At 29.5% G+C, this 23,047-nt stretch overlaps 1 protein-coding gene across 1 annotated transcript in view; it reads right to left on the reverse strand.

The window, feature by feature from the left end:
• Nucleotides 1-211: 211 nt before the first annotated feature.
• The window catches only part of Aldh7A1 (aldehyde dehydrogenase 7 family member A1), a 28,083-nt gene continuing 5,247 nt past the window's right edge, over nucleotides 212-23,047 (reverse strand). Inside the window, exons 3-8 of the mRNA XM_075363992.1 lie at nucleotides 19,145-19,362; nucleotides 16,579-16,794; nucleotides 8,161-8,340; nucleotides 6,278-6,460; nucleotides 4,336-4,542; nucleotides 212-515 (exon numbers count right to left, since the gene is read on the reverse strand). Coding sequence (XP_075220107.1) covers nucleotides 303-515; nucleotides 4,336-4,542; nucleotides 6,278-6,460; nucleotides 8,161-8,340; nucleotides 16,579-16,794; nucleotides 19,145-19,362 — 1,217 coding nt within the window. The 3' untranslated portion in view covers nucleotides 212-302. The remainder of the gene's footprint in view (nucleotides 516-4,335; nucleotides 4,543-6,277; nucleotides 6,461-8,160; nucleotides 8,341-16,578; nucleotides 16,795-19,144; nucleotides 19,363-23,047) is intronic.

The following is a 23,047-nucleotide window of genomic DNA, read 5'->3' on the forward strand; positions in this document are numbered from 1 at the left end:
ATAACTCTTTCTATTCACTACAAAATCTAACTAAATCTAATGCATCATTCCTCTAAAAAAAAGCAACTTTGATGATGCCCTATGTACCTTATTCAAGTAGTTCACAGCCATAAGATATAGTTAAAATAGATAGTGTAAAGCAATGCACATTCTGTGTATATTTTTAAATTTAATTCGTAGATTATAAATTAAATTTATTGAATAAACTATGTTCAGTGAATTAGAATATTTATTTATAATATTTCAGTGTCTTATAATAAGTAGAATAAAAAAAAGGTTTTATGATAAGTTGCCATAAAAAATTATTCAAATTTAATTCCTTGTGCTAAAGTTAAAGTATTACTATGGTTAATTGTAATTGTTGAACGACGCATATATTGTTTCCAAGAATCGGATCCTGACTCCCGTCCACCACCAGTGTGTTTGTTGCCACCAAATGCTCCACCAATTTCTGCACCACTTGTTGGAATATTAACGTTTACTATACCACAGTCTGAACCAAATGGACCAATCCACTGCAAGAAATAAATAAATTATTAAACTATATATGAATTAATCTAAAAAAAATTAAAAGAGTTTTTATAACATTTTTTGCAGTATGAAATTGAAATAACCAAGATTCAGACTGGATTGTTAATGTTTTGGTGTTTTCCTATAAATTTGTACATTAATAATGTTCTGCGAGAATAGAAATTGAAGATGACAGCTAATACCGAAGTTAAAAAAACATTGTTATTAATACAGTTCTGTTTGCCAATGATCAAATACTGGAAGATGCTGTATAAATATCAATTCACTGATTTCAAATCTGTAAAATAAAGGCAATGTTTAAGATATCGCCAAAAAAAAACACAAATGTTATTTGTGTTAGGAGAAAGAAAACCATGAGATGAAAATTTATAGTGAATGGATGGGTTGTAAAGTTACTTAAGAAGCTTAATTAAGTATTAGTTATGTTACTGTAAGAAAAGTCTTTAGCAATATGGTAAAAAATATAATCAGCTGAACTGAATATCTCATGATTGTATAGAAACAAAGTACAGGTAAAAGATGAGTTGAATAGAACAGTTAATGAAATTAAAGAGTGTTAAGATATCCTACGGACTTGTACATATGCAGAATATAGGCACACAGAGTAACTTGTGTGTTATGATAGATTAGTGCGATGTAGAAGAAGATTGAAGTACCGACTAGAAAAAATAGATCATTGATTCCCAAATAATTGATGAACCATCAACCATTAGACAAAAGTTTGGAAAGACTCATGAAATGGTAAAGAAAATTAACAATAAAGGAAAATGTTGAAGACCTAAAATGTAAGAATAAAAATTTTACAATTGTAATTGTCCCAATAAACATTTTATATAAAAAATATGTAACTTTTCCTTTTACAACTTTTATAAATAAGTTGTTAGTGTTAACTGTACTTAAATCTGGTCAAAGCAGAGAAACCTAACAACCAGGCCAGTTATATTGCTGTCTCTTCTTTATCTTTAAAGACTAAAGACATTTATAGCGAAGAGGTGCTTATAAACATCTTTGAGGTAAAAACTTATATTGTTCAGTTATGTAGATTGCTCCCATAATATTTTAATATTTCAAACAAAACTCAACAGTATGGCCCAGTGTGGATGTAGAGTGAAGTAATCTCTGCTAGGGAACCAATCTATGTACCTGTGTAACATTTGCTCATTAAATTTTTACTTTTGTTCATAAAAAGAGCAGTTATTACCAGACAGCAGTGGCAGCTCGTGTATAGGCACTGTGAAACTGGAGCATGCAGCACCCCCTATTTCCACTTGATATTATCAATAACATTTAAATAATTTTATCAAACATGGCCCATGGTATGATTATATAATTAATTAAAGAACCCACTTGCCAACAATGCATTTATACATTCAAGTGCTTTCAAAATAAAATTCCATCATCAGGAACTTTAAAATGTATGTTATAATCTTATTAAAACTAAAACTTATTCATCATGTAAATTTGTTATGTAACATAATGTAACAGTGGTCATTGTATATTTAAAATTATGTCGACTTAACGTCCTGTCATTATGAATGTCTCCACTGTTGTTGGTGTTGACATATGAAAACCACTGTTATATTATGCTACATAAACAAATATACATTATGAAGAAGTTTTAGTTTTATTAAGATTATAACATAAATTTTTAAGTTCCTGATGATGGAATTTTATTCTGAAAGCGCTTGAACGTATATATAAAAGAATTGTTTAATTATTAATGATAACATTTAATATAATGAATCCTTTTTTCTTTAATTTTTTTTTTGCACTTGTACAATATATAATCCTTAAGCTTAATGTCAGTAGCCATCTCTCAGTTTATGAAAAGATACAAAAATGTTTGTATGGAACTGTGCGCTTCACAGTTCCAGCGATGTGGTGTTTCGATGTTGTACACATGCACACGTAGGAAGCTACATGTTGGGCATGCAAGGGAAAGAGAGAACTGTCACTCCCGCAGTGCCATCCCTGACGTGCTGGTAGAAGATAGTTTTTTTTATTTCGCGTGTGTATGGAACACTCCTTGTTCATTCCCTTTTCTAGTTTAGTCAATGGATGGAATATGAAAGTGGTTTAATTATTTTTTCAGTAGTGATCAGAAGATGGCAGAAAGCAAGGGTGCTCTCTGATTGCAAAAACACGCTGGAAGGGTGAAAGAGAAGGGCGAGAGAAGGTAATTAATTAATTATGTATTTTTTCTGTGTACATAGAAATTTAAATTAAGCACCATTGAACTATTGTGCTTTTAAGCAGACATTTTATTAAGTTATTATCTAATAATATTAAAAAATATTATCTGCATTGACATTTTATTATTTATTTGGTTAAACCAAATACGGTGGTGTACCATATTGAATGTATAAAGTGTAGAATTAGATTATTATCCTGCTTCCAGGTATTCTATTTGATTCATTTTTTTTCGGTTCTTTTATTTTACAGAAAACTTTAACCACAGTCTTGAAAAGGCTCAGAAAAAAATTTTCTGGAACAGCACCCCAACTAATTTTAGCTATGAGCTGCCACTGCCAGACAGTCAGTGTATGTGTTTGTAGCACATGCTTATTAGATCACTTCATATGCAATGACAATGCATTAAATATTGTTAGTTTTGGTAGAAGTTTGATAATACCCAAAGTATAACAATTTGTAAAATTCAGCAGGTTTTGGGCAACAATAAAACTGTGGTACGTCACTCATACTCGTTTTAAACAGTGGTATAATTAAAAATGACTGAATTTCTTTTGACTGTGATCAATGTACTGATAGACAACAAAATGCACAGTTTGATCATGGACAACCTGACTGACCTGAGAAATTACTAAAAACATAGGGATTAGCAATGGTTCTACACGAACAATTCTGACATATAATTTAGACATGCAGATAATAACTGTAAAATTCTGTTATAATAATAACAGAATTGTTATTATAATGGAGATCCATACTGACTTTATGAAGATTATGTTAATGATGAGTCTTGAGAAACCAAATCTCAATCATCTAAGTGGAAGTCTTCATCATTTTTTGAGTGAAAAAAGACAAGTAATGAGATAAGTTAAAGTGATATTGATAATTTTTACTGCTGCAGAATTGTACACAAATATCCATCAAAAGACAGATTTGTTAAGAAAGAGATGTCAAGTTCAACTTTATCATCATATAATTTGGTGCAAGAGACTAGCCATGTGGGTCATTTAGCTGGTATTTGCATTATGATAATGCCTCTACCTGTTCTTTGCATTTGACCCAGGATTTCTTAGCCAAGAAAAGAATTCTCCAACTTGGCCAAGCTCCTCACTGTCCAGACAGTTCTGGGATTTCTGATTGTTCCCCAACCTGAGGATGATGCTGAAAGGAACCTGATTTAACAGATTTAAAAGGATATAAAGAAGAACATGAAAACACAGCTTATAGTGATAATGAAAGAAACCTTACAGAAATGTTTTCAGGAATGGCAGAACCATTGTGTTTGGAATCCAAGAGGTAACCTATTTTTTCAACTTAGCCTGTAGTCAGATACTTTTTGAATAGACCTCATATTATTTTATTTATTACTCTTCTATTAATTGAACACACTTTTTATATCTTTATCACAGGACAGGTCAGGAGATCTATATGTAATGAAAAAAGTAATCTGCTTATGCTATCTTTATGGCTCTATGCAAACCGAAAACAAGTTCTTTTCATTTGAACAGGAATGAATAAAGTTTTTTCCAATTGAATCTTTTCAGTAAGTTTTTCAACCAGCTATGAATTTTATTTCCTTTTATAAAAGAATTAATAATTATAAAAAATAATTACCTGAATCAGTGTAGATATATCTTGTGTAAATAAGCTGGAAGATAATCCTTGTTTAACTTCATTATTCCACTCAATTGCTTCGTCAACACTATCTGTTTTCAAAACATATACAATAGGTGCAAATGTTTCTGTATGTACAACTTCTGAGTCATGTTTAAGACCAGATATTATAGTTGGTTCTACAAAGAAACCAGGGCCATCAATCACCTGTTCATTAGTAGAAAAAATTGTTTCAATTAACAGCATAACTGAAGGAAAAAACATATAAATATTAAAACATTGAAAGTAGTTAAAATATTGAATGAGTAATAAATAATAATGGACAGCAATAATTTTGTTACATGGTCAATATTTGTTCAGTCAAATGTATAATGTATTTATAGGTACTGATTCCAAATGTGAAGTCAGAATTTCCCTATTGGCCTTAGATTTTTTATAATTGCATTTCCTGTTTTCCATCAATTACATATGCATGAATATTGCAAATACAATATATTATTTATTGCAGCAGTTAAGTTGCTAAATAAACTATAATTTATTTGAACTGATAAATATCCATGAAAAATAAGTATTATTATTATTTACACAGTAATTAAAATGATTACAAACGATACACACATGATCATTTCATATTTTTTTCCAAATATAATTATGTCACCCATTAGTCACAAATTGTACAGATACATAAATTTTGTTTTGGTGCTGGATGTAATACTGTGTTTTTAATTATGTGTTTGAGAGTGTATTACAGTGAACTTTTTAATAAAAATGCCATGCAGTTGCATTAACCATCCAGACAGTTTCTGCTACATTTGTGATGAGGTTACATTAAAGTCTCAGAGAAGAAATATAACTTCATTGACAAAAAAAAAATCACATGAACTATATTTTGGATGTAAAGTAAGTGATCAGGACAGATCCTGGGCTCCTCATATTTCCTGCAATTCATGTGTAACGTGGTTTACTGGATGGTTGAATGGATCTCATGACATGTCATTTGCAACTCCAATGGTTTGGAGAGAATCGAAGGATCACTTCATGGACTGCAATCTTTGTATAACGAAAATATCAGGGATAACAGGTAAGACTAGTCATACTGTTAAGTAACCTGATATTTCCTCTGTTATGAAACCAGTGCCTCACAGTCCACAGTTTCCAATTCCAGTACCACCAAAAACACGGGAATCAGACAAAGATGAAGCTGTTGTTGTTGAAGGTTGTGCAGATTTATCACATAATGAACAAAGGAGAGATCCAAACATTTTAGAAAAAAAATGCTGAGCTGAACTTATCTTGTTTATTAAATGATCTTGTTGATGATCTAAATCTCTCCAAGAATCAAGCAGAAATTTTCAATCACAACTGAAAAGATGGAATATTTCTACTTTAATTATGGGAATCTTGGGACATGAATGGCATCTTTTTATAGGCTCCTCAAAGCATAATTTGAAAGCAGTCCTTCTTCATGTAAGAGAAAATATCCCATCAATCCCTTTAGTACATGCAGCTCACATGAAGGAGTCATGAAAATATGAAACTTTTGTTGTGAGTTGATTCAGCATTGGAAACAACAAATAAGTAGGTCAGAAAAATGGAAACAATGTTAAGAAAAATTTTGTCCAAAAATTCCATATTTGATTCCTTAAACGCCTAAAGAAGTGCAATCTCTCTTAAGGTTGGCAGTTAAAAATGAAAGTTGGCATCTTAAAAGTAATCTAATCTTTTAGCTTTAGTATTTTATCAAGCATTACAATTGAAAATTTCAGTTACAAAAAAGTAATGGAAAACCAAAGAATTGCTGTAGCTTATTAAGTTTCTCATAATAAAATAATCAAATAAAACTAGTAAGTAGCAGTAGAAACCAAACGCTATTATATTTCATGTTATTGTTGCATATATGCATCAACATAGTCCTCAAGAAATTTTAAATAAAATTACTTACCTTTCCACCAAATTCAATTTTGCCTCCATTTTTTAAAGCTTTGTCTATAGTAGCTTTATATTTATCCACAGACTCTGGAGAATGCAATGGCCCATATAAAGTGTTTTCTTCAAGTGGATCCCCTATACGATTTAAAACTTGGCCAAATGATCTCTTCAACCTACTTAATACCTCATCATAAACCTAAAAAAAATAATTAATAAATGTTGTATTAGTATACGTTAACCAAATTTGTTTGTACACTGATATTAAACTTTTCAACCGTCCTAATTAGTTCGATTAATCACTCAAAACTACTCATTTGTATTAATCTATTTTAAAAGAAACGAGTTAATTGAATTGAAGTAATTAATAAACATGCTTCTCATCCAGTTTTACTTAAAATATGTTTAAATTATACATTACCCATGAAAGGGTAAAACTTTTTATTGAAAGAAAATTGGAATGACATTAAATTTTTTACTTAAAAACATGTATGTTAGAAAAATAATTTTATCAAAGTTACAAAAAGTACTTCATAAAATAACTAAAATGTTTAAGAAAAATATTATTTTCTCTAAAATATTTTTTTGTAAATTCCTTATTTCCATTAACAGGAAGGCATTGTACTTACTTTCATGTTTCTGAAGTTATATTTTTACTTTACATCCCACAATAAAGTATTAAAATCATTTAAAAAAATGTCAGAAAACTGTGTATGTTCTTGTACATCACACATTTATGAAATGTGTGATTTTTTTTCAATAGACAAAAAAAAATGTAACATCAAAAGTCTTTTAAGAAAAGAATATCTTTTCCCAAAACAAAATTAATAAAAAAATAAATAAGTAACCACCTTTCTTAGAGATATGAATTTTTCTCATCAACTTACTGCATTTTAGACTACAATATTACTAGAAAAAGGAAAATGTGTTATGACATTTAGATAAATTTGATTGTCTTTGTTTGATAAACTGAACTGATTTTTGTAAAACTGAACTTTTCAAACCCAATTTATTAAGAGCTTGCCACCCTGACTGCTAAATTACCAACAAACTCTTTTTACAGTCATCACTATTTTTTGCACTCTGGTGTTAACAACTGGTATCTTTTTCCAGTTTTATATAACAATGATTCAAAAGTATCTAGCTGCCACTGTATAGCTGCTGGGTTTGCTACCTAAGTTTTGTAATAAATAATGGGGAAGATCACATCTTAATCCCATAAATTTTATATATTCTACAAATCAGCATAAAGATTTTTAAAATTAATCTTTATCAATAAACATAATGTAATTTATAAGTAAACTAGCTTACCCAGCAATGCTTCACTATTGCTAGATTTGAGTATATATATATATATATATATATATATATTTTAAATGAACACAAATGAAAGTGTGACAAAACATTAAGAAACTGAACGTTACAAAACATCACAAAATTTAACCTTTCTGTTTTTCCCTCTTCACCCCTTCTCCTCTTCTCATCACTTCTTCTCCTCTTCCTCTTCATCTCTTTCCCTTTTTCGCAGAAATATTTATTTTTATGTAACTAATACATATTCTGAATATGAGCCAAATCAGACTATAAATTCAATTATTTGAAATATCTCAATCCCAGCGCCACCTAGCGGGTCCAAACTAATTCATGAAAGTTTCATCACAATCATATGATTGGTACAGGAATGTATATGGGACAAACAAGCAAACGTTCATTTTTGTACATGTGTGTGTATATATATATATATATATATAAGATTTAATGAAAATAATTTTAATGATTAAAAATATAAAATTTATTGTTCAAAATTTTTTGTCATTGATATATATAATCATCTATTTCATTTTAATATTAGAACAATTTAACAATTAAAGTGTATAATTCCAATCAGAAATATAAGACCTTGGAGTGCAGTATTAGTCGTCTTGTAGTAGTACAACGTTGCCCAGCAGTGCCGCAACATGCAAATATAACAGATTGTGCTACCATTGCAGTATTGGCATCAGGTCCAACTATTATAGCATTATTGCCCCCAAGTTCCAGTAGAGGACGACCAAACCTAGCTTGTACTTTAACACCCACCTAAAAATAAAAAACCCTTATAAACAGTTTTACATTATTAAACTATAAACAAAAAATAAATAAAATTTAAATTTGGCAATCTGGAGAAAGTTAAATATGATTTCCAGCCATTGGTATTTCATCTCTATTTCTTAATTTTTTATTCTTTTGAATACTACTCTTTATGTCAGGTGGTCTCATTACCACCCTGTCATGGAAGTGGATTGTCCAAATATTTGTATTGCAGCAGCACTGCATTGTTTTCAAGAAGAACCAAATTCTTAATAATATCTATTTTTTTCTGTTTAACTTTCAGAAGATGAATGAGGATGATATGTATGAAGGTAAATGAAGTATAGTCTTGTACAATCTCAGGTTGACCATTCCTAAGAAATGTAATTAATTGAAACCCAACCACCAAAGAACAACGGTGTCCACAACTAGTATTCAAATTCGTATAAAAGTCTTTACTAGGATTTGAATCTTAGAATTCTTGACTTCAAAATTAGCTGATTTGCAATGATGAGTTCACCACTAGACCAACCCTATGGGTTCTTAATATCATTTAGAAGAAGTCTAATTATTAAAAAGCAATTACATATCTATCATCTGCTTTTCAAAATTTTCTTAATATCCTTAAAAAAATTTTGAGCCAACATTTTTCTAAGGCTACGAGTTCCCGTCATTTCTTATATTCAAAGTATTCATTTTAGTAGAGAATAATAAAAGATAATTATGTCTGAAGGACTAAATTGGCTATTTAGCTTTATTTAACTTATTGCCTCAGAGGTCGTTGTGGGTTTTTTTTTCACGTACTTGCATTTATTTATTAAGTTATATTTCTAGTGGACAGAAGCTCTAGTGTGACATGATTCAGGCTTTGGTCAGTTGAGACCTGGCAGAAGATCAATATATTGCTTGCCCTTTCTAGTATGATATGATTCAGGCTTAGGTCAGTTGAGACCTGGCAGAAGATCAATATAATGCTTGCCCTTTTTATAACACCATTTATTTTTTAAATTGTAACTTTTATTACTAATTTATACAATTAATTTTTCCACTTACTGTTTTTTTATTTTTCTCTTAGCACTTTTGTAGAGATCTCTGTTTTGTTAGAATGTATAGTATGTTAATTTAGATTAAAAGCAATGTAGCTAAAAAAAATTAAAAATATATTAGAATATGTTTACCATCTCGCTCAATGATATAAAATATTGATGACAGAGTTTTTTAATTATGTTGATTTTAATCTAAATTTCATCACATATGTTTTGATGAAGGAAAGATCTTTACAAAGATCCTAAACATTCATAAAAAAAAATAAAAAATAAAAATAATAAAGCAGTAATCAAAGGAAAAACTCACTTAAAAGATAAATATATATTCTGCTGCTAGAATGCAATTTGCTTGACCTTCATTAGTTTTAAGAGATCTTATAACTGTTTAAGATTTTCAATTAAAAAAGTAACAAAATAATTAACTCAAAAGTTTAAAAATAAAATATGCAACATTCTATTGTTATGTTACCCTTACCAGCAGAAGAGGTTCATTTTTATCTTTCTAGTGGTAGTAGTTTTATATTGATCGGTTTTTCATTAAAAGTCATATTAATATTTGAGATAACCTCAAAACTGACATAACGTACAATACTTCATTACAATGACTTAGCTTCAAGCTATCAGGAAAACTAATAAATTTAAAATTGTTAATTAAACTAACCAAAACATTCTGAAATATAGTGCTGATAATGAAACTAAATGAGCTGGTGAAAACCATACCAAAAAATGTCTAACCTTAAACCAAAGAGAACATTTTCAGAATTTTGACACTTCTATAAAATTTGATAGTTAACAGTGAAGAATTCTTTAACGTAAATTCATTCATTCTTCTTCTCCCTACTCCTCTTATTTGTTGAATCTTTCCCTCCATTTTCAAATGTTACAAATGCAGCATATTTTGTTTCTTGTATTAAATTACCAAGATATATTATAACTTCCTGTTCTTAATTGTTCCAACAACTTCTGCCTGTTTGTCCATTCATCTCAAACCTCAGTCGTTGCAACTAAGTCAAAGCAATATGCATTATCAAGATTTGCCTGTTTACCCACATCTCAGTTACCCAATGTTTTTCTAAGATTGTTGTTTCAGATCCCATTCTTCTATAATATAAATAAGATAAGTAAACATCTAGCATCTCCCTAAATAGTTTTCAAATGTAAGCTCACATCTCTGCTACGTAATACTACTTTCATTTTATAAAATTTGCTCATGCTTTTTCAATGCTTACTTTGATTTTTGTTGCTACTACTAGTCAGTGACTATACTTCAGTTATTATTTTTAATTAGTTACTTAATGATCTAAAAGATCTTCTGATCAATTTATTTGAAATAAAATTTAAGCATTTCTTATACAGAAATAATATTATTCTGTTAACGAGTTTTTAAAGAATAGTATTAATATGATAAAGCTGGATTTTTTTGCTTATTTCATTCATTAGTATTTAAATATACAATAAAATACTTTTTGATTATTAATAATAATAATTTTGATTATTAAATAAAAGGAAATTAATACCTTTGAATTACTATTTTATTATTTACTGATTTTACTTATGATTATCTTTGAATAATTATATCAATAATTCAAAATTTAGGAAAAAAATTTTAAATCAACATTTTAGGAGAATATGTGACCATTAATGTAATATAAACCAGGCAGATATAAACAAGGCAAGTTCTCTATTAAAAAATCTTCCACTGCCAATGTTTCTCTTGAGATTTTTGAAGAAGTGTCTCTGACTGAAGTATTATCTATTATACAATCCTTAAAGCCATCAAACACTTTTGGCTGAGATGAGATTCCACCTTCTGTATTGTTCTTCTTTGATAACTGCCTCATTGAGGTGTCATTATTTATTATTTAAGACAGGAGTCTTTCCAGATTTACTCAAATTTGCCAATGTAATTCAAGTTTTAAAAAAGGTTCAAAATCTGATTTTAACAATTATCATCCAATTGCAATTCTTCCTGTGTTATCAATGGTCTTTGAGAAAGCTATAGCTTCCCAACTACTCTGTTACTTTGAAAATAATAGATTGTTGCTTCATACCCAGTTTGGTTTTCATAAAGGTAAAAATACTATTAAAGTGATAAATTAATTTTTAACAAAAAATGTTAATGCTCTTGATGAGTCACAGCGCTGGCTCTTAGTACCTTCTGTGATTTATCAAAGGGATTTGATTGCATGAATCTCAAGCTGCTGCTCCAGAAGCTTGAATTTTTTTTTTGTCTTCAGTCATTTGACTGGTTTGATGCAGCTCTCCAAGATTCCCTATCTAGTGCTAGTCGTTTCATTTCAGTATACCCTCTACATCCTACATCCCTAACAATTTGTTTTACATATTCCAAACGTGGCCTGCCTACACAATTTTTTCCTTCCACCTGTCCCTCCAATATTAAAGCGACTATTCCAGGATGCCTTAGTATGTAGCCTATAAGTCTGTCTCTTCTTTTAACTATATTTTTCCAAATGCTTCTTTCTTCATCTATTTGCCGCAATACCTCTTCATTTGTCACTTTATCCACCCATCTGATTTTTAACATTCTCCTATAGCATCACATTTCAAAAGCTTCTAATCTTTTCTTCTCAAATACTCAGATTGTCCAAGTTTCACTTCCATATAAAGCGACACTCCAAACATATACTTTCAAAAATCTTTTCCTGACATTTAAATTCATTTTTGATGTAAACAAATTATATTTCTTACTGAAGACTCGTTTCGCTTGTGCTATTCGGCATTTTATATCGCTCCTGCTTTGTCCTTCTTTAGTAATTCTACTTCCCAAATAACAAAATTCTTCTACCTCCATAATCTTTTCTCCTCCTATTTTCACATTCAGTGGTCCATCTTTGTTATTTCTACTACATTTCATTACTTTTGTTTTGTTCTTGTTTATTTTCATGCGATAGGTCTTGCATAGGACTTCATCTATGCTGTTCATTGTTTCTTCTAAATCCTTTTTACTCTCGGCTAGAATTACTATATCATCAGCAAATCGTAGCATCTTTATCTTTTCACCTTGTACTGTTACTCCGAATCTAAATTGTTCTTTAACATCATTAACTGCTAGTTCCATGTAAAGATTAAAAAGTAACAAAGATAGGGAACATCCTTGTCGGACTCCCTTTCTTATTACGGCTTCTTTCTTATGTTCTTCAATTATTACTGTTGCTGTTCTGTTCCTGTACATGTTAGCAATTGCTCTTCTATCTCTGTATTTGAACCCTAATTTTTTTAAAATGCTGAACATTTTATTCCAATCTACGTTATCGAAAGCCTTTCTAGGTCTATAAACGCCAAGTATGGTGGTTTGTTTTTCTTTAATCTTCCTTCTACTATTAATCTGAGGCCTAAAATTGCTTCCCTTGTCCCTATACTTTTCCTGAAACCAAATTGGTCTTCTCCTATCACTTCTTCCACTCTCCTCTCAATTCTTCTGTATAGAATTCTAGTTAAGATTTTTGATGCATGACTAGTTAAGCTAATTGTTCTATATTCTTCACATTTATCTGCCCCTGCTTTCTTTGGTATCATAACTATAACACTTTTTTTGAAGTCTGACGGAAATTCCTCTTTTTCATAAATATTACACACCAGTTTGTATAATCTATCAATCGCTTCCTCATCTGCACTGTGCAGTAATTCTACAGGTATTCCGTCTATTCCAGGAGCCTTTCTGCCATTTAAATCTTTTAATGCTCTCTTAAATTCAGATCTCAGTATTGTTTCTCCCATTTCATCCTCCTCAACTTCCTGTTCTTCCTCTATAACACCATTTTCTAATTCATTTCCTCCGTATAACTCTTCAATATATTCCACCCATCTATCGACTTTACCTTTCGTATTATATATTGGTGTACCATCTTTGTTTAACACATTATTAGATTTTAATTTATGTACCCCAAAATTTTCCTTAACTTTCCTGTATGCTCCATCTATTTTACCAATGTTCATTTCTCTTTCCACTTCTGAACACTTTTCTTTAATCCACTCTTCTTTCGCCAGTTTGCACTTCCTGTTTATAGCATTTCTTAATTGCCGATAGTTCCTTTTACTTTCTTCATCACTAGCATTCTTATATTTTCTACGTTCATCCATCAGCTGCAATATATCGTCTGAAACCCAAGGTTTTCTACCAGTTGTCTTTATTCCGCCTAAGTTTGCTTCTGCTGATTTAAGAATTTCCTTTTTAACATTCTCCCATTCTTCTTCTACATTTTCTACCTTATCTTTTTTACTCAGACCCCTTGCGATGTCCTCCTCAAAAATCGTCTTTACCTCCTCTTCCTCAAGCTTCTCTAAATTCCACCGATTCATCTGACACCTTTTCTTCAGGTTTTTAAACCCCAATCTACATTTCATTATCACCAAATTATGGTCGCTATCAATGTCTGCTCCAGGGTAAGTTTTGCAGTCAACGAGTTGATTTCTAAATCTTTGCTTAACCATGATATAATCTATCTGATACCTTGCAGTATCGCCTGGCTTTTTCCAAGTGTATATTCTTCTATTATGATTTTTAAATTGGGTGTTGGCAATTACTAAATTAAACTTCGTGCAAAACTCTATAAGTCGGTCCCCTCTTTCATTCCTTTTGCCCAGCCCGTATTCACCCACTATATTTCCTTCCTTGCCTTTTCCAATGCTTGCATTCCGATCTCCAACTATTATTAAATTTTCATCTCCTTTTAAGTGTTTAATTGCTTCATCAATCTCTTCGGATACACACTCTACTTCATCATCATCATGGGCGCTTTTAGGCATATAGACGTTAACAATCGTTGTCGGTTTAGGTTTTGATTTTATCCTTATTACAATGATTCTATCTTGAAGCTTGAATACTATGGTGTTTGTGGAGCTGCTCTTACTCTGCTCAAGTTCTATTTAAAAGAGTAGAGTGAATGCTCATGTCTGTTTATTAGACGGACATTATTAGCATTTACCTATGAGTTGGTATCTGATGGTATTCCTCTGGGATCTATTCTCCAGCCAATATTATTTCTGATTTATGTAAATAAATGACTTGCCAAACTTGACTTGTCTGTTGAGGCCAATTATGTTTGCTGGTGGTACCACAGTGGGTTTTACAAATTTAATTTATTAAAATTTGTTTAATTTAGTGAGTAGACAACTTAATAGAATGAGTGAATGGTCTCTGGCTAATGGCTTGCCACTTAATTCCAATAAAACACAAGCAGTAAGGTTTCATTTCACTCATGAAACAGTTTCTGATATTCCATTTTTGGATGCTTTGAAATTTTCAAGCTGTGCTGATTTTCTGTCTCACAATTGATGATATCCTTACTTGGAAGGGCCAGATTTAGTCTATGTCATAGCCATTATCAAATTAAACCGGGCTTTTTTTGTTCTACTTACACTATCACATATAATCAACGGTGTATTTATGCAATATGTATATACACATTTAAATTACAAAGTTATTGTTTGAGATAATTCTGTTAATAGAAAAAAATATTTATTATTAAAAAAAAGATCATTTGCTAATAACTGAAACCTAACAACCTTGCTGGATACAACAGTCCTTGCTGGATTCATGCAACAGTTCTTTTAGATATTTTAGAATCCTCACTCTTCCATCCATTAATATTTTCCAGACTATACTATTTATTGTAGATAATCTATCAGAACTGAAACATAACTCTGCCTTTCATTCTTACGACAACCGACATAAAAATGTCTTATTATGCTGGTTTATATCTTTATAATAAGCTATCACACATATTAAAATTGAAACCAATAAGAAGGGATTTAGGAGGGTTTTGCTGGGCTTTTTGGTGGACAGATACTATTGGTAAGTGAATATCTGTCTGATGAGCGGTAGTTGTCCATTTTTGTGATCATTTTCTAGATACTCAAACAAGGATAATAAATGTAAAATGTATTAGATCTTATGGGAATTTTCTTTTAATTCTGCTTTATTTATAATATGCTACTGAAGTATGTTTGGAAATAGTGTGACTTGTAACTGTAATTTTGGTATTAGTTTGTGAGATTATTGTTTTGTCTTATTTTATGTGTATTTTGTGATTCTGCCACATAGATTTATTGTTTCTGTATATATGGTGTTATGTAATAATGAGTAAAATAAATGTATAAATTAATATGGATTATAACTTTTTCATTTTTTATTTAGAATTTTGTATTTATAATGTGATTTTGATCAAGATTTTCCTTTAGATCATGGATCAGTTGAACAGTACATGTAGTTTTCAAATTATTCTATTCTGTTTTTTTTTTATAATAAAAGTTTTGTTATTTCAGGGATCTTCAAAATTTTTATGAACGTCTTACTACTGCAACATCTCATATTAACTGCAGTGGTAATTAATTGGTAACAGAAATTTTAAAATGGAAGGAGGGAAGGCGGGTTATTATTGCATTGAAAGTGTGGAAAAATGTTTGTATATGAAATATTACATGAGTATTACGTATAGTAAAGTTGTTCTAGTAGGATATATTTTTCATCATTTAAACTGAAATTTAAAGAAAGAATAGCAAGATAATGGCCAAAGTTATGTTAGATTGGTTACCAATGACGATGGGTGCAGTTTTTTGCATGCTTTGGCATCTGTTAATGTAAAATGACCATAGGTTTTGAAGTAATTTAAAAGTTGCAAAAAAAGCAATAGATAAACTAAAATTGATTGCTTCCATAAAACTGTTGCACAGGATCATGATACATCTTTACCTTTAATTTCTTAATTTTATATGGTATTGGGATGATCAGGATAAATCAGTAAAAAAAAATTAACTTGTTATGTATTGATTATTGACCTTGACTTGGTTTAGAACCATTTAAGAATGAATTGATTTTACTTCAGCCAGTCTATAGTTGTATTTCATCTTTCACCAATAAAGAAAGTTAAAAAGATTAATCAAGATGTTCACTGCATATACCTCATGCATCATTAGTTATGAAATTAAATGGTTGTTTCTGTCTTATCTCTAAATAAAAATTCAATCTCTTAATGTACAGAAAATATTTAATTTTGGGGAAAAAACATATAAATTCCAAATCATCAATTTTCTTTACCCAGAAACTATAAAAATACTATTTCTATTGAAAAAAAATCTAATTTTTATCCCACAGAGACAAAAATTTATTGATATAAAAACTTTACCCAAAGTTTTTGAATTATTTAAAATTAAATCAAGTAAACAAATAGCAAAGACAAACCTTTTGTCCTACTGCAGTACTACCAGTGAACGATAGTAATTCTAGTCTGGTGTCATCAGCCATTAACTCACCAATATCGCTACCACCTGTACAAAGACTACATATTGCGCCTGGTAAATTATTCGATTCCAAAACATCAGCAACTACTTTTGTGGTTGCAACAGATACAAGAGGAGTAGTTGGTGCTCCTTTCCAAATTATAACATCACCACACACCTGGTAAAACAAAAATAATAATTTATTATGAAAATAAGTAAACAGATTTTATACTTCATTTGCAATGTAATTTACTTCTATGTAGATCAGAGGAAGAGTACATAATCTCAAGGAAAAGACAAGAAAGAGAACTACTAATATTCATCCAGAAAGATCAAAATAAACTACCTTTTGTTGTAACCAAGCAAAAATGAAGTAAAATACTATAAAGAAAGAAATAATTTATAAAAATATAATAAATCTGAATATGAAAATATAATAAATACTATAAATATAATGAATGTAATTTGTTGAAAACATTAGGTAAACTATATACTACAACAATCATTCTCACTACACCTTTGAAAAGTCTTTAATTACATTATTTTTCTATTATTGTACAAAAAATATTAATTATACTCATTTGAAAAAATTCACAGCTGTGAAAAAAGTTTTTTTTTAATCAACTTGAAATGTGTGTCCTAAAATCAGTCTTAATTTTGTTAAGAGTAAGTAACCCAGTACCCATGAAATTAAAATAGTGCATTCTTCATCACTTTTAACAAAAATAATCATAAGCAAACTGGTAAATGGACAAGAAAGATAACAGCTTTAGAATCATGGGTACAAATATTTTGATAATGTATATATAATTTTAATTTACATAAATAAATTTACTTATAATTTACATTTTATTTTTACTTTATATTTTAATTTATATAGGTAAGTGTATATACAATATAACATTAAAAACGTTACTACAAGAATAAATGTTACATGCTTCTATAATACTGCAGAGTTAATGCTGTGAGACTATTTTCAAAGGCTACCTTTATTTTCAGTAAATAAATTAGGTAGTATTTATTAAATTAACATAGCTTATAATATATAAATATAAAACAGCAAATAATGTAATAACTAGTAGTAAAATATTTAACATTTATTTCAAGAATAATTATTTATTCTATGTAATCAAACATCTTATGACCATGGTAAAAGATGAACTTTTTTAAGAATTGATGATGTTTAATGAACCCACCAGGTTAGTCTAGTGATTAAGCTCGTCGTTGCAAAATCAGCTGATTTTCAAAGTTGAGAGTTCTAAGGTTCGAGTCCTTGTAAACCCAGTTGCTTTTATATGGATTTGAATGCTAGACTGAGGATACCAGTGTTCTTTGGTGGTAGGATTTCAATTAACCACACATCTCAGGAGTGGTCAACCTGAGTCTGTTCTAGACTACATGTTTACCAGTACATTTACACTTACATTGCACTACATCTGCAGCTATGTCAGGTCTGGCAATTCAGTAGTAGTAATGGCATTTGCCTATACATGCACACTCAGATCCAGCAGTAGCTGGAAAACTGGTTAGAGAAAACCAAAACAATGTTTAATAAAACCATACATTAATAAAAAAAAAACTGGCAAAGTATTGCATAACTTTCCTGATTATTAATAAAAATTAAGAGTTAGAACAAAAACCAAAAAATAGAATATATATATTTTTTAGAGGTGTGGAATAAATTCTAAGAAACATTTTTCATTTATAGGTTGATCTTAACAAATTTGCTTAAGTAAAGTTTTCTCTGAATCTAACACCCTACTTCAATAAAGGCTAAAATAAAAAAAATAAAATTTGCAAAAAACCTTTCTCCAGTTTCAGTCTAGGGTCTATTATTTTAAAACATTTTAGACATTTTTTGATAGCTCAATACATGAAGTATAAACTTTCAAAAAACTGTTTAAACCGAATGTATTGTTTTAAAAATATATATATGAGTTTTAAAACGTGAGGGTTGATTTTTTTGAAATATTTGTATTTTTATTTTTAATATTTTTTTTTCGATTATTTATTTATGCATTTAAGGTAAAATTTGTTTTAATAAGGTTTTCTCTAAAATACCTCTGAAGAAAATCAAAATTGTTTTTTTACAATATCCTCCCACCCCTGAACTAATTTTGAAAAAAGTTAATACGATCAATGAATGACCCATTTATAGAAATATTTGAGCCTAATTGGATGAAAATCAGTTTGGCCAATTCTGAGGTAGAAAGCCAAAAGGAATGCAACAGACATACATATATATATGTTTTTTTTTTATCTAGATGAACTAGTTGGACCCTAAAATGTAAAGATTTGTCAGAAAACCTGATGCCCAATTTTTGACACCATCACTATACTTTTCCCTTTAATGTAGCGATTCTAGCTATATTTGCCAGGAAAGTAAAAATGTGTATTTAAAAACTGAATGAGAGTTTAATAAAGTATTACAAAAGTGCTTTTAAAATGAGTTCTTTATTTACAGATTTAATGATAAAATTATGATACATTATTTTAATCGGTTATTTAATATGAAAATGTATATATACCATAGCAACAGCACTATTCCATCCATAAACAGCAATAGGAAAATTAAATGCACTTATAACACCAATAACGCCAAGTGGATTCCATTTTTCTAATAATATATGTCCAGGTCTTTCAGATGGTATGATGGATCCACTGAACATACGAGATAATCCAACAGCATAGTCACATATATCTACATACTCCTGTACCTCACCAATACCTTCAGCTTTAATTTTACCTGCAAAAGAAAATAAATGGGATGTTAATTTTATGAAAACAGAATGAACCTTAAGAAAAAATTTCCACATTTTATTTTATTTGTATTACATTAAATTAATCTTTTTTAAATTGTCACAGCACTCCAGGCTTTGCCGGCTCCACCAGTAATATTTCATAAAAATTAGTTAATCCATTCTGAACACAATAACTGATGAAAAAAGCAAAAAAATTAGGCTTATTATTTTCCAACCCGATATCTTAGTTACCTAAGGAATGTAAAGTTACTCATATACGAAAAAATTTCTAACCCTTTAAAATTTTGAGATACAGGACCCATAAGTTTTATATCTCCCTGCCCCCTTGGACTATTTGTCACCAAAATTAAATGGCAATAATGCCCCATGAACAGAAATCATCATGCCAAATTGGTCCATTCACTCTGGAGATATCAAACAAAATAAGGGCAATATATATATATATATCCTTTTGGAATTTTTAAAAGCTAGAGAGGGTCATCGTCATGTAATGTCAAGATCTTCAAAAAACCTCATCATACAAAATCTTACCCAATTAGGATACTTTTCCTTATAGTATATAGCTATTAAATATAACGATTCAGCTAAGAAAGTAAAAATTCCAACTTCAATTTTAAAATCATAATGAAGTTTTTTTCTTAATTTTGGTCATATCACATTTTTGGTTTCCTGAAAAAAATTATAACGATCTACAGAAACTTAAAAATAACCTCCAAAAGTGAAATTATCCATCATATAAAACACTTTACAAGTTTTTTAAATGTTTTCTTAAACATAACAATTTTCAGCAATTTGTATGAAGGATGTCCAAATAGAAAACTTAATGTATAAAATTATAAAGATATATTGTGCAAATTCTAGTAAGGATCTGGCTGATCAATTTGTAGTTCAATCGGTTATTACCACTTAACAAATAATTTTCTGGTATATTATAAGAGTTGTTGTTCTTAAGGAAGTCTGAGCTTGCAATCAAGTCCATACTCAATTCTGGAGGAGTTTGATTGCAATTGCAATATATATTTTAATCTGGTCAATGCAAAATCAGTGATTAGTAACATGATATTTTCATACTGTATAAAATGTTATGCTCTCTCAAAGAGCTGCAGGCAAGATGGTCTGCTATCTGGAAAGAACCTTAAAGGTATTTACTAGGTGAGGTGTGTTAGACTTATGTGGTTCCTCCTTGGATAGATCAATCTTTCTCCCTACCCACTCCTTTTCCACATCACTGATTCTTTCTTCCCTGTTTTTGAATTCTGTGGGTATAAGTCAGACCCTGTTAGGATGACCTAACAGGGTCTAATCCTCAGTATGAGCTGAGAGTAAGAGAACTAGTGGAGCCAATATTTCTTTGGTAATCTGGGTAATATTTGGTTTTTTGGATGCTGTTTTCTGTAAACCTAATGGCTGAAGACCCTATTAGGTAAAAATAAGACTCTCTGATGCCTTTAAAATTAGGATACAATTCTTATAAAGCTCTGATCAAAATTTCACTTTGATTAATCCTTTTTTTTTAAAGATAAAGAAAATTTATATTGATGCTTGATTTTCAAATTAAATACAATTAAACTGAAATAAGAAATAGTAAAATTTATATATGTAAAGAAAAGTACTCATTACTATGTGTAGTGTAAGAGCTATCCTAGCTGTTGTTTGTAGTAGTGAGATTTTACTTTAGATGTGTGATTGTATTAGTGCAGTACTATATGAGGTGACTCAATTTATTGGTCCTCGCCAGTATTTACATAATAGTCTACCATGTTTTTGTTAATAGTGATATAACTTAAATATAGCTGCCATGTAATTAATTCATAAATAACTGATTCAGTCAGCGCCAAATGAAAATATCAAAACAAATAATTGGTATGAGTAACTTTTGAGCCATTTCATTGTAGTGAAAGCTAGACTCAAATTCAAGATATATTGTTGAAATAAAATACAAAATTTTTAATTCTCTGGTTAGTCCATATTTTCCAAAATTCAGTATGGATGTAGATTATAGTTTTATAATCAAAATTAAGTCATCCATTTGGCTGATGTGTATGAACAAGTAGAGACAGAACTCTAAAGTAAATCACTTTTTTTTGGAAGGAGATTAAAAAAACTGTCAACAACAATATAAATATTCACATAGAAAATATATTCACTAGGTTTAATTATTAATAATAAACAAACATAACTTGATTTCCACACAATCATTAACCTATTAAAAATGTTGACAAATGCTTATAACCGAAAAAAGGTGAGAAATAAAATTTAGAATCTTATATCCATGGAAAAAAATTCCATAATCCAAGGATCAACATGAAAAATAACACAAGCCTGCAAAATTTGGGTTGTGGAATGTTTTTTAACTTTTGATAATTGATTCCTATGTATGTTTTAGCACTGAATTAAAAAATAACCTTCATTTTTTTCATCACATCAGGATTTTTCGCTAATCGCAAATTACAAAATTTGTAAAAAGTTGAAAAATTGGGAAAATGTGATATTATAAAATAGACATAAAATTTTTTTTATAATAAATTAATATAATGTATTCATTTTTTGGCTTATATTATGCATTATTATAGCTAAACAGTTGAGTGGTCTGAAGAGGATGATGGGGGGGGGGGCCATTAATTAATTAGACTATAATAATAGATAAGTAGAATTAGTAATATATTATAATAATTAATGGTCCATTGTAATCAATGGTTTGCTAAAGAAATACTTTTTGGCTCAAACAAAGAAATAATTACTAACAGTCATGAAAGGCTAGGAAAGAACAGTTATTTAAACGCTAGGAAAGAAACTCAATTTGACAGTGTAAAAGAGTAAAGAAATATAAGCTAAAGTTTGATATAATTATATACAATCCTGATGTGATGTATATAATGTATTATTATTTATTTATCCGAATAGAATATTTATTTAATGAATTCAATGTTGAGTAAAATATCATCAACATCAAATAACACTGGAGTCTTGAGTTCTATCTAAATTTACAGAATTTTGTTATTTACTTATCTAAATTACAAAGAATAGAACTAATAAGAAGACATTAAAAATAGATTGTCACAAGTCAAGAGAGCTTCTTCTATCAAAAAAATAAACTGCTAGTATCAAATGTAGACTTAGTAATTTTTTAACAACTTGACTGCCACATCAAATTTTCAAGCCCATTATAATTGGTCATGAGATACCAATTGAGGTCTGACATAATATCAACATCAACATTTGAAATCTCATGTATTATTAATTTATAGAGCACAGAAACTTCATACAACATCTTATTTTTCATGTTTTTCTATGTACACGTGTTTGTTACATTCTAACTTAGAAATTGATAGCTTAGTGTCCTATCACATTAACTTTTAATGGAATTAATTTTGTTATTTTTAGCAACTAAACATTTCTAATGCTTAAATTTGAGTTTGTATTATTTATTAATTAAAACCTACAAGAGTTATAAGCTAAAAGAAGTTGTATTGCATGTTAAAATGTTCCATCAACTTTAGAAGAAGAATATATGCTCAGTACATTCAAAGAGTGTACATTAAGTGCTCTCAGTCTTCTATTATTAAAACTGCTTTTTTATGGAATATAAATTACAAAATAGACATTTTCTTTCAGTTTTATTTATTAGTTTGCAGTAATTATTACTACGAAACCTATTCAATTACATTT

The sequence above is a fragment of the Lycorma delicatula genome, chromosome 4, assembly GCF_047948215.1.
Source record: "Lycorma delicatula isolate Av1 chromosome 4, ASM4794821v1, whole genome shotgun sequence".
Classification (NCBI taxonomy): domain Eukaryota; kingdom Metazoa; phylum Arthropoda; class Insecta; order Hemiptera; family Fulgoridae; genus Lycorma; species Lycorma delicatula.